At 39.4% G+C, this 12,367-nt stretch overlaps 1 protein-coding gene across 2 annotated transcripts in view; it reads left to right on the top strand.

The window, feature by feature from the left end:
* The window catches only part of LCK (LCK proto-oncogene, Src family tyrosine kinase), a 90,059-nt gene extending 79,861 nt beyond the window's left edge, over nucleotides 1-10,198 (top strand). For both annotated transcript variants that reach the window (XM_089673821.1, XM_089673820.1), the window contains exons 10-13: nucleotides 4,206-4,282; nucleotides 6,281-6,434; nucleotides 7,381-7,512; nucleotides 8,559-10,198. In XM_089673821.1, coding sequence (XP_089529947.1) covers nucleotides 4,206-4,282; nucleotides 6,281-6,434; nucleotides 7,381-7,512; nucleotides 8,559-8,761 — 566 coding nt within the window. In that variant the 3' untranslated portion in view covers nucleotides 8,762-10,198. The remainder of the gene's footprint in view (nucleotides 1-4,205; nucleotides 4,283-6,280; nucleotides 6,435-7,380; nucleotides 7,513-8,558) is intronic.
* The last annotated feature ends 2,169 nt before the right edge of the window (nucleotides 10,199-12,367 follow it).

Below are 12,367 nucleotides of genomic sequence, written 5' to 3'. Positions count from 1 at the left end.
GTTCTATCCTGCTGCTGTGCACTGTGATCAACACAAACAATGAAAAAAAGGAAAAAACAGCGCAAACATAGACCTTTACATGAAATCAATATTACAAAGTGCAAACATAAGTGAAAAATTGATCAGTGGTAAAGTCCATCAAAATAAACCAAAGTTCAAAAAATATTAGTGCAAAAAAGAAAAAGAAAAAAGAAAAAAAGAAAAAAATATTTTCAAATTCTTCTTCTAATATAGAGGAACTTCCACCTTCCACCCGTGAAAACCAATATCAAATGCACTCACCAGATAAAGGTGAAAAAAACGCCTCTTAGGAATTTTATGGGATCCTACACCCTCTTTCGTATCCACTCTATAGGAATCCTCCTCTCCACCATAGGCTCCACCATCCGACCAGGGAGAAAAAAATCTCAGATAGTGTAATATTGTAAGACACCATTCATAAGTGAAATCAAGGATTAAGGTCACTCACATTCAATTCAATTTAAAAAGGCATATTTATTAGGATCAGTTTCTTCCAGATAAACAGTAGATGCAAGGCAACCTCCCACGGAATCTCACATCACAGCTCCAGGTTTCAGCAGAAGCTCTACAGAGACACCGCATATACAGATCCCAAAAGATGGCCGCTGGAACGCACCGCTCAGCGTGCGCTCCACTCACCGGAAGTGACGTCAGACGTACGGAGTACAAACCGGAAATGCGTCAACGCGTTTCGCCCCTCCCATCGGGCGTTCTCAAGACGTTCATTTCCTGTCTGAAGCTCCCTTATATACCCAGCAGAGACCCACCCCTCCGTTTCAATTGGTCAAAACTCTTCCCCGGGATGATCAAACAAACCACTCCTCACGTCACGTTACAGGAGGAGTGGTTTGTTTGATCATCCCGGGGAAGAGTTTTGACCAATTGAAACGGAGGGGTGGGTCTCTGCTGGGTATATAAGGGAGCTTCAGACAGGAAATGAACGTCTTGAGAACGCCCGATGGGAGGGGCGAAACGCGTTGACGCATTTCCGGTTTGTACTCCGTACGTCTGACGTCACTTCCGGTGAGTGGAGCGCACGCTGAGCGGTGCGTTCCAGCGGCCATCTTTTGGGATCTGTATATGCGGTGTCTCTGTAGAGCTTCTGCTGAAACCTGGAGCTGTGATGTGAGATTCCGTGGGAGGTTGCCTTGCATCTACTGTTTATCTGGAAGAAACTGATCCTAATAAATATGCCTTTTTAAATTGAATTGAATGTGAGTGACCTTAATCCTTGATTTCACTTATGAATGGTGTCTTACAATATTACACTATCTGAGATTTTTTTCTCCCTGGTCGGATGGTGGAGCCTATGGTGGAGAGGAGGATTCCTATAGAGTGGATACGAAAGAGGGTATAGGATCCCATAAAATTCCTAAGAGGCGTTTTTTTCACCTTTATCTGGTGAGTGCATTTGATATTGGTTTTCACGGGTGGAAGGTGGAAGTTCCTCTATATTAGAAGAAGAATTTGAAAATATTTTTTTCTTTTTTTCTTTTTTCTTTTTCTTTTTTGCACTAATATTTTTTGAACTTTGGTTTATTTTGATGGACTTTACCACTGATCAATTTTTCACTTATGTTTGCACTTTGTAATATTGATTTCATGTAAAGGTCTATGTTTGCGCTGTTTTTTCCTTTTTTTCACAACCCTAGTTTAGTAGCTACTAGTTCATAGGAGAACTCCTTTAATTCAAAACACACTCAAGATATCAACAGAACTCACCATATATCAAAACCAGAGCTATCACACTCTAAAAGAAGTCAGTCATTAAAATACTTGAGAATAAATAAATAAACTTACATGTCTATCCATTGATCTTTCAAACCAATAAGCAATGGGGATTGCAAGAAGGGAAATTTCTTCTGAGGTAAAGAGGGTAATCCGAGTAATCATATACTTTAGTGTCTCTGAATGAACTTTGGTTACTGCAGGGGTGTCCAACCTGGTCCATGAGCCACATGCAGCCCAAGATGACTATGAATTCAGGCCAACACAAAATGGTAAACATACTTAAAAATATTAATTTTACGGGGGGGAATTTTTAAAACATGCATTTTCACTTAGCGAACATATCTGGCCAGAGTCCCTTTACTGTACTTTTATAAATTTAATCTTTCCAAAGAAAAATATCCCACTCTTCACAATCACGCCTTATTCATGTCATCGGTTTTCAGCAGCACCTATATTTGTAAGCAACTATTTTCAAGGATGAAGCACACAAAGGGCAAAAATTAGAACCAAAATATCTGCTGAGCACCTTGAGATTTCATTGAGAATTGCTACTGAATCCACTGAACCAAATATTGATGAGTTAGTTTATAAAAAAACAGTGCCAAATATCGCACTAGTTTTATGTTGCTCTCTTTTACTTATATAATAAAAAATATTACAAAATAATACATTTTTTGTAATAATAATAAAATAAAGTTTTATTATTCAGATAGGTACATTATCTATATCAGTGATCATTACCTTGTGCTCTGCCTGACTATTCCTCATCAAATATCCTTATTGTTAGTGTATTTTATGCGTGGCCTAAGACAATTCCTCTTCTTCCAATGTGGCCCAGGAAAGTAAAAAAGTTGGACACACCTGGGATACTGGATTGAAAGATCGATGTATAAACATGTGAGGTCTTTATTTTATGGATTCACAAATATTTTATGGACTTATATTGACTATGCTTTTGGAACGCTGAGTGTGATAGCTTTGTTTGGGATACAGACTGAACACTGTTGAGTAGGAAACAAAGAAGGCATTAGAGAAAAAATGGGATGGTGTTTCCTTGGGGTGGGATATTCTCATATTCAAAGATAGGTATGGCTGGAGGGAATTAGAAACAAAGTGTACAGTCCATGTGTATACCTCCCTCCTGGCTAGTGGAGATCTTTCTGTTTTACTCATGGCAGTCAGCCATTTGAACTGTCTCTACAATGCTACCATCACACTTGCAGTTACTTTTCTCTTTCCAGGACAAAACAACAACCCACTGAAAACACACGTACAGTGGTTTTCTTTGTTTTGAAAGTGGTAAACTTCTTCACAGCATATTATTTACATCATTTTTTATGTTTAAATTATTAAATGTAACTCTTAATGTACACCTCATAGCCTTTGGTATTTTGGTGGAAGCATGTATGGCAAAAACACGTGGGTTTAACTGAGATTAGATGTAATTGACATAATGAAATACAGATATGGTGAATTGGATTTGGTTGTGTCATGGTGGGACTTTTTTTAGATTTTACATTTTAAGAAGTTAGGATATGGATAATCTGGAACCAAATAGAACTACATTGCCAAGGATGAATACTTACATACTTGTACACACACATACAGAAGTTCGTTTGTTCACTCAAGCCACAGAGCACAGTGGCTAAATGGTTAGCACTTCTGCCCAGCAGTACTAGGGTCATTGGTTCAAATCCCAGCCACAGCACCACCTGCCTGTAGTTTGCATGTTTTCCCTGTGCTTGTGTGGGTTTCCTCCCACACTCCAAATACACGTTGGTAGGTTAAATGGATCATGTCTAAATTGGCCCTAGTATGTATGAATGTAAGTTAGGGACCTTAGATTTTGCAGGGACTGATGTGAATGCACTATATATGTAAAGTGCTGCATAAATTAACGACGCTATATAAGTACCTGAAATAAATAAACGTGACCATGCAGGTAAAAACAACTAAAAGTGGAACTCCCCTATAACAATTTTTTAGTTTTTATAGCTTTGCCAAGAGTAAGGTAGGGTTCTGACAGATTGTGTTTCTACATTTTCTATTTAGTTAAGCTTAGTATAAAGAACAGATTAGCTGATGAGCTCATACTTGTTCCTCAGTACACCAAAGGATAATGGCATATGATACAGTATAGTCTATAAACGCTGGGTCATTATCCATTATCCACCCTCAATGGCCTAAAGCAGAACAGAAAAGCTAGAGTTGCCTTGGGTCAGAATAGCTTTAGTGAAATAACAGTCTTCAAAAAGGCAGAATACACTAAGGAAGATTCAGTGATATCACATCCCTTATCTGTGAAATCAATTGTATCACAAGAAATTTCTACCAGCTTTTGCCACTCTCTCAGACAGAGGCAAAATCCTGAAAGGGTAAAGGAGTTACTTGTATTCAATCATACAATTTGTATTTTGATCTTGAAATTAAGCATTAACTTCTCTTTACTACAGGAAACTTGGTTGATTATTTGAAGACAACACACGGCCTCAAACTAAATGTATATAAACTCATAGACATGTCAGCTCAGGTAAGAAAGCAAGCCTCAAAAGCACAAAAGATGTGGTCCAAGGTAAAATAACAAAATGAACTAGAAAATCTACAATTTCTGGGGGAATTGTGTGAAGTGTTCTTGCCGGCAGCAGTAGTCTACAATTGGAGTGGGCGGAGTAGCCTTGGTCACTCTGCTGGCTGCTGATACAGCTGGGTTGCTATGGAAACTCACTCTAGTGCAAGCTGAGAGGAGCTTTTATAAACACACTGCTCCAACTTGCTCAGTTCACTGGTGGTTGCCATCTTCAAACGGTTGTAGTTTTAGAAGTATAAATCCTACAGCAAAGAGCTTTATATTGTGAGAATCACAAGACCCAGACCTACATTTGCATGATGCATAGTATGTCTCTGAAATATTAAAAATGAAGGCACAGTCGCAGTTTAAAAATGTCCCTTAAAATTTTAGGTGGCTGGTAATGGAGATTCAATGAATGTCAATGGGCGGCGTGAGTTGCAAACAAATGGTCATATTGTGAAAACTATCAGGACTATGTCTTAGCCATGAACTTTTTTAGTGGCAGCAGGGATAGCTGAACATTTTGATATAAGATATGTGTAGGTGGGCTTGAAAATGACAGAGTGATGGCAGTTTACAAATCATGTTCTGATTTTTCCTTTCACACTCTAGCTTTGTCAGCTGCCACTGAAGTTGCTCTATTCATTCCTATGAGAAAATTTCACCACAAAACCACGATATTTTGTGAACCATTCGGCGAAATGTTCCACAAAGTAATAGCAATTCAATTGGGAACAATCCGCACGTTTTGATATATTACTTGTCTTTGTAGTGTAAAAACTGTGGGAGGAGTTAGCGTGGTAAATTTGGCTATAATAAGAATATATTTGTGAGATAACAATAAGTGTTCTTGCAAGAACACTTAACTAGAAAAGGTACAATTTCTGGGGAAATTATGTGAAGTGTTCTTGCATCCAACCCTAACCAAGTGATTGATCAAATGTAAAAAGTGCACATGGCAAGCCTGATAGAGTGAGAAATGCATTTTAACTTTTATTTTTCAGCTAACAGTCTAGCTTTGGTCACTCTGCTGCCTGCTGACTCACCTTCGGTTGCTATGGCAACTCACTCACTCACTCACTCACTCACTCACTCACTCACAGCAAGCTGAGAGGAGCTTTTATAAACACACTGCTCCAACTTGCCAAATTCACTGGCGGTTGCCATCTTCAAACGGTTGTAGTTTTAAAAGTGTAAATCCTACAGCAAAGAGCTTTATATTGTGAGAATCACAAGACCCAGACCTACATTTTGATGCATAGTATGTCTCTGAAATATTAAAAATGAAGGCAGTCGCAGTTTAAAAATGTCCCTTCAAATGTCAGGTGTCTAGAGTGGAGATTCAATGAATGTCAATGGGCGGTGTGAGTTGCAAACAAATGGTCATATTGTGAAAAGTATCAGGACTATGGCTTAGCCATGAACATTTTTAGTGACAGCAGGGTTAGCTTAACGTTTTGATGTAAGATATGTGTAGATGGGCTTGAAAATGACAGAGTGATGGCAGTTTAGAAATCATGTCCTGATTTTTCCTTCCACACTCTAGCTTTGTCAGCTCCCACTCTAGTTGCTCCATTCATTCCTATGGGAAAAGTTCACCACAAAAACCACGATATTTCGTGAACCATTTGGCGAAACGTTCCACAAAATAATAGCAATCCGATCGGGAACAATCCGCACAATTTGATATATTACTTGTCTTTGTAGTGTAAAAACTGTGGGAGGAGTTAGCGTGGTAAATTTGGCTATAATAAGAATAAGAATATATTTGTGAGATAACAATAAGTGTTCTTGCAAGAACACTTAATAAAGGACAATAAAAAGATCAAATGTGATGATATCCCTTCCATTTTCAAAACTATTCATTCAAAACTATTCACTATTCAATAGCAAATTCAAAATACCAATTAAATTTCTTAAATATTTTACTCTTTATTTGACTATTTTCTTCATCAATAGGTGGCAGAAGGAATGTCATTCCTGGAACGCAAAAATTACATCCATCGGGATCTGCGAGCTGCTAACATCCTGGTGTCAGAAACCCTGTGCTGCAAAATAGCAGATTTTGGGTTAGCTCGCATAATAGAGGACAACGAGTATACAGCCAAAGAAGGTACAAGCAAATCCAGAAAAATGATGTGTAAATGATGCTGGAGCAAGTGCATGTAGACAGTCATTTATGATATTATTATTATACAGTATTTATATAGCGCTAAAAGGTTTACTCAGCACTGTACATTAGAGTGGGGGACAGAACATGAGACAATACAGTAACAAAACAAAATATGTGGGGTTCAAGGGCCCTGCTCTTTCGAGCTTACAATCTAGGAATATAGTACTTTAACAAAAGAAGGGGTGTATTTTTCAATGTTTTCACCCAAGATTCACACTGCTTTGACACATTCTTCACACCTTTTCTAACTGAATCTCATATGGGAGAAGTTGTGTAAAAAAATTTGATCAGTATCATTTTTAATAGCAACTTATGCTTTAATAAAAGTAGACAGGGCCTGCCAGCTGATGTCACTGGGTATCTCAGGTCAGCTTGACCCAGGTTGTTTAAGCCAGCCATAGACAGTTTGAATCTCAGCCAGTTCAGCAGTACTGGCTGAGATTCAAACCATGTATGGACAGGCCAAATGTACCCAAGTTGATCAATTGATCAACTTGGGTACAACCAATCTGCCAGATTTTACATGCGATTATTGCTAGTGGCTATTATAGCATCTAGCAGTAGTATCTGTGTTCACACAATGGCTCTGCAGGAGGGATTCCCCCATCAACACAGTTGCAGAAAAGAAAATCGTTCTGCTTTACACTAACCACTATAAATAGGATGTCTACTCTGAATTGTAATATTGTGGTTTCTCTTTAGTGGTGTGTGGTCCCTGGAGGTCACAAGTCTATACCATTCATTTTTTATTAAGTACTATTAGGCATGAGTGTAATAAGGATGTGTATGTCCATAGAAATAACTAAAGACACATTGTTAAAGCCCTGATTTGTTGAATAGATCTGGTGTCCTGATTGGTTTACTAATAATTTCTTTTGATCTGCAGGTGCCAAATTTCCCATAAAGTGGACAGCTCCAGAAGCAATAAATTATGGGACATTTACCATTAAATCAGATGTATGGTCATTTGGTGTCCTTCTAAGTGAAATCATCACATATGGGCGCATTCCATATCCTGGTAGGTTGCAAGATGAAAAAAATTCTTAGGGGTTGATTTACTAAAACTGGAAAGTGCAAAATCTGGTGGAGCTCTGAATGGAAACAAATCGGCTTCCAGGTTTTTTTGCAAAGGTTAATTGAACAAGCTGAAATTAGAAGCCGATTGGCTACTAGAGTCCACCTGAAAAGCGGACCGGCAGACCTGATTGGACCGATCATGTGAAAGGGGACTTATACTTTCTGTTTTCTGCTAAGTGCTATAGCATAGGTTAAAAGACCCGTGCTGCCAGCACATAGGAAAGCATGACCACATAGCTATCACACAGAAGCTATCCTGTGGTCCATTATACCACACTGAATACTGCTCTGATCAACATTGGTCTGACACGTCCCACCGCACACTACTGTAATCAATATTACCCTCCCTCATCACATACCTGACGAAGGGGTCCTTGCGCAGCTCCGAAACGTTGCATCTTTTGTGATGTGATCTTTTTGCAATAAAACCCTTTTTTGGACCATATTGGAGATCCATGGTGTGACTGGATTGTGTCAATATGTACATTGGCTACCATGTACAGCTGCACCAGATTTTGCACTCTCCAGTTTCAGTTTTAGTGTAGTCCTTTCAGGGCAGCTATACAGTATACTAGTCTGCATAATGGCTTCATTTTATTTAGCGTGTCCACAAAAGACCTTGAAGACCATGATGAGGCAAGTGCTCTCCTACTCTGACAGTGAAAGCTCTCAGCGGCTATCTATAGACAATGCTCCATTCACCTCTAATGTAAATGAAAGTTACAGTAGGGTACAACATATGTCAGAACAGGTCCACAGATCAGAGGACTGAAAATGCCATATTCTTTGCACCAGAGCTGACATGCAGTGAGCATTTCTGTAACCTTCCGCTATCAAAATTGAAGGTTTGACAGTCAGCACAGGTTATTGGGAACTGGGATCCCCTCACCTATCTAAGGCGTTACTTTCATGGCTTTTTCAGCACGGCAGTAGTAAGTTAGGATGACAGTAAACAGAATGTTTCAATATCTTCTCCTTTTTTCATAGGTATGACTAATCCTGAAGTGATAGATTACCTTGAACGTGGATATCGCATGCCACAGCCTGAACATTGCCCAAAGGAACTTTATGATTTGATGCTCCGATGCTGGAATGACCAGCCAGAAGAAAGGCCCACCTTTGAATTTCTTCGTTCTTACCTTGAAGACTTCTTCACAGCTACAGAGGGCCAGTATCAAGCACAGCCTTAACAAAGCTTCGTTAACAAGTAGAAACAAGCCCTGAAAAAAAGGGTATATGATTTAAAAAAAAAGAACACAGAGCAGCAAAGCTTTGATGGATACGGCCACGGATAATTTAATTTAAAGTGAATCTGTGCATTTTAAACAATGTTTTAGACTGGGTTCACATTGTTGAAGGGCATTAGTACACACCTGTTAGCATGCATTGCATTAAGGCAGCTTGCTCATTTGAATGTGCTGCCAAATGCACTAAAAAAAGGCGCTTACATTCATTTTTTGTAGCACAGTGCACCACAATACACAACACTGGGGAACTGATGGTAAGGTGTATTTGGGGAGCACTAAAAATGATTGGCACCTCAGAGCACCAACATGCATAGCATGCATTTTTGTGCACTGTTGTAACACATGCGTTAATGCGCATAGTACCTCGGCACAACGGTGTGAACCCATACTTGCAGCATTTCTGTAAGAGTCCTGCTGGAGTTTCCAAACCAAGCTGGCTTCCAGGGTACAGGGAGAGAAAGTATTTCACGTTCTCCTTTCCAGAAGGTCTCTATTTGCATTGGACCTTTAAGAGAAAAGCTTAAAGGAATATATTTTCCTCATTTTATTTCAGGTACTCCTATAGCACCATCAATTTATGCAGCACTTTACATATATATTGTACATTCACATCAGTCCCTAAACCTCAAGGGGTGTACAATCTAAAGTCTCTAACTGACATTCATACAGACACATACTAGGGCCAATTTAGACAGGAGCCAATTAATCTACCAGCATGTCTTTGGAGTGTGGGAGGAAACTGGAGTACCCAGAGGAAACCCACGCAGGCACACGGAGAACATGCAAACTCCAGGCAGGAGGTGCTGTGGCTGGGATTTGAACAAATGACCCTAGTACTGCCAGACGGAAGTGATAACCATTTAGCCACTGTGCTGCCCACCCTCATGCTACTTATTATTCAACCTAACATTTAAAACATTTCTAAAATGCACATATACTTTAAGGCAAAGAAGAAAAGCGATGATAAGACTGCTTCCTGAAGAGATTATTTACTTTACTGAACTGTTGTTAAATGAATCAAAAGAACATAGCAAGCTTATATAAATCTCATATATTACATAGCTATATATTACATTAAAAGTCAGTTGAACAATATTTTCTCTTAACGCCAGTATGAACAAGGAGCATCGTTTTAAGTAAATGTTTAAACTGCTGGGTGTGTGCTCTGCAGTGGTCATTCAAATGAAAATTCCAACCGAGGGAAACCTATACTTAGAGAAATACAAATGCTGCCTTACTTTTGAAAATGCTACTTGCCTGGCTGTCTCATGTTTCCTCGCTTCCTGAGTCACTGACCTGGAACGAGCAAGTCAGAATTTCATCTATGCATACTTGTTCTACGCAAGTGACTCAAAGTATTAAAGCTATGTACTTACCCAAGTTTTTCACTTTTTGTGTTGCCAGTTTTTTGTAACATAAAAAAATATTTTTTTATGGATTACAGTGGTATCTAGACTTTTTTAACTGCACTCTGGATCAGTCAAACTCCTTTCATAATGGGTTCAGAATGGGCACTTCCTCTGCAATTTACTTATAGTGGTTCTAAAGGGAAGACAATTTTTTTACCTCAGTGCATTCTTTGCATTAAGGTAAAAAAAAAGTCTGGATAATTGTCTTGCCCCCCCCCCCCTCCCTATATGCCAACCTGAGTCCTATCTCAATCCAGCACCATGTCCGTCTGCAGTGGCACTGCTCTCTGTTCCTCTTGTCACAGGACACAGATTCAGCAGCAGGAGCCATTGGCTTCTGCTGCTGTCAATCAAATCCTGTGGAAAGCGGGGGTTGAGCTGTGCTGTATGTGTCTATGGAAGCACACAGCCCAACTCAGGAGCAAGCCTGCAGGCGTCTTGCTATGGGGACACATACAGAAGAGGAGGAGCCAAGAGCACTGGCACGGGACTCCAGAAAAGGATGTTGCACAGAGCAGGTAAAGATAACATGCTTATTATTTTAGGAAAAAAAGTAAGACTTTTCAACCGCTTTAAGGCGGAACTACACTGCATCTGAGCAGCACAAATAAAAAATGCTATTTAATTCATTTTTAATATTCAAAGCAAACTTCCGCATCCATCCATGTCTCCATGCTTTATTTTGCTGAGAAATCACTTTGAAAAATACCCTCTAGCATTTCTGGATGTGGTCACCTTGAGTAAGGGCAGATGATTCGGGTAACATTTACTTCCGGGAATCCATCTGCCCTTAGCTCAGGCATGGAGGCAGGAGGGTGCGCATAGCTGAGAAAACCCCTCCTCCCCTCCCGAAGACTCCTGGGATGTATGACATCATTTGCCTAGGCATTGAAACCAGGAAGTGATTGAAGAAATGCAGAATAAAGTTTAAAACAAGTAAATATTATATACTTTTCTATCTATTTACTAATGCTGGCATAGTCAATGTTGACTGAAAGAGTGAAGTTCTGCTTTAAGCATTACCACTTACTTCACTTTTTCATAGTTTTTATCTAATTTTTTTTCTAATAGCGGCTCTCCCAAGATATACCAGCTTGTTATATCATGCACACAGGTTGATATCCCTAGTGCTGAAATGCTTCAAACACACAGGCCCCTTGACATACTGGTATATACCTGTTTGTCATTCACAAATCTAATACAACTTACCTCTCTGCCCCTAAAGTGACACAGAAGTGTGGGGAGATTAGATTCCATTACTCCTATAGGTTATGTTTCTTCTCTGTCTGTTGTGTCCTTCCCTGGTGGTACTATTTTGGTTTTATGAAGATCAACAAAAAAAAACCCACAAAGAAGTACATACAGTGTGTCCAAAAAATATCCATATTATCTCTAATAGGGGAAATATACTTAAAGTAAAAGCAGTTAAAGAACACAAAGGGGCGCCAATCTAAGTGCAGCGTAAGTAATCACCTTTTATTAAAAAGCCAAGTGGTGATTCACATGGGCTAGTATGCAATAGGCTTGTCAGTAGTAATACTTGTCACAAGCAATCATCCATCCAGGGAGACCCTTCGGGAGCAGCGGCCAAGAAGTGGGGAGAGGCTGGAAAGGACACATTCACTTGCCACCGTGGAGCACAGAACTGAAAGTGACATCACTCCAATCATTTTGTCAAAGATGCCTGTGAGCTCTGAAACGTCTTACCATGGTTACAGGCTATCACCCAATGTGAAGTCACTTCCAGTTCCATGCTCCATGGTGGTTCTGCACACTTCCTGGTTCAGCAAGTGAATGTCTCCCTGGATGGATGATTGCCCCTGACAAGTATTACTACTGACAAGCACATTGCATAATAGCCCATGTGAGTTACCACTTGGCTTCTTAACCACTTCAATTCCGGACACTTTTACCCCTCCTGTCCAGGCCAATTTTCAGCTTTCAGACCTGTCACATTTTGAATGACAATTGCGCAGTCATGCAACACTGTACCCATATGAATTTTTTAGAATTTTGTTGAGACAGATAAAACTTTATTTTGGTGGTATTTATTGACCACTGGGAGTTTTATTTTTTTTGCTAAATAATTGAAAAAGTCCAAAATTTTTTTTAAAAAAGTGTTATAAAATTTTGCAAATAA

The sequence above is a fragment of the Staurois parvus genome, unplaced genomic scaffold (assembly GCF_062004578.1).
Source record: "Staurois parvus isolate SC_StPar_1 unplaced genomic scaffold, SC_StPar_1.0 ptg000145l, whole genome shotgun sequence".
NCBI lineage: Eukaryota > Metazoa > Chordata > Amphibia > Anura > Ranidae > Staurois > Staurois parvus.
The sequence above is the reverse complement of the archived record's forward strand: the minus strand, read 5'-3'. Positions and strand labels throughout refer to the sequence as shown.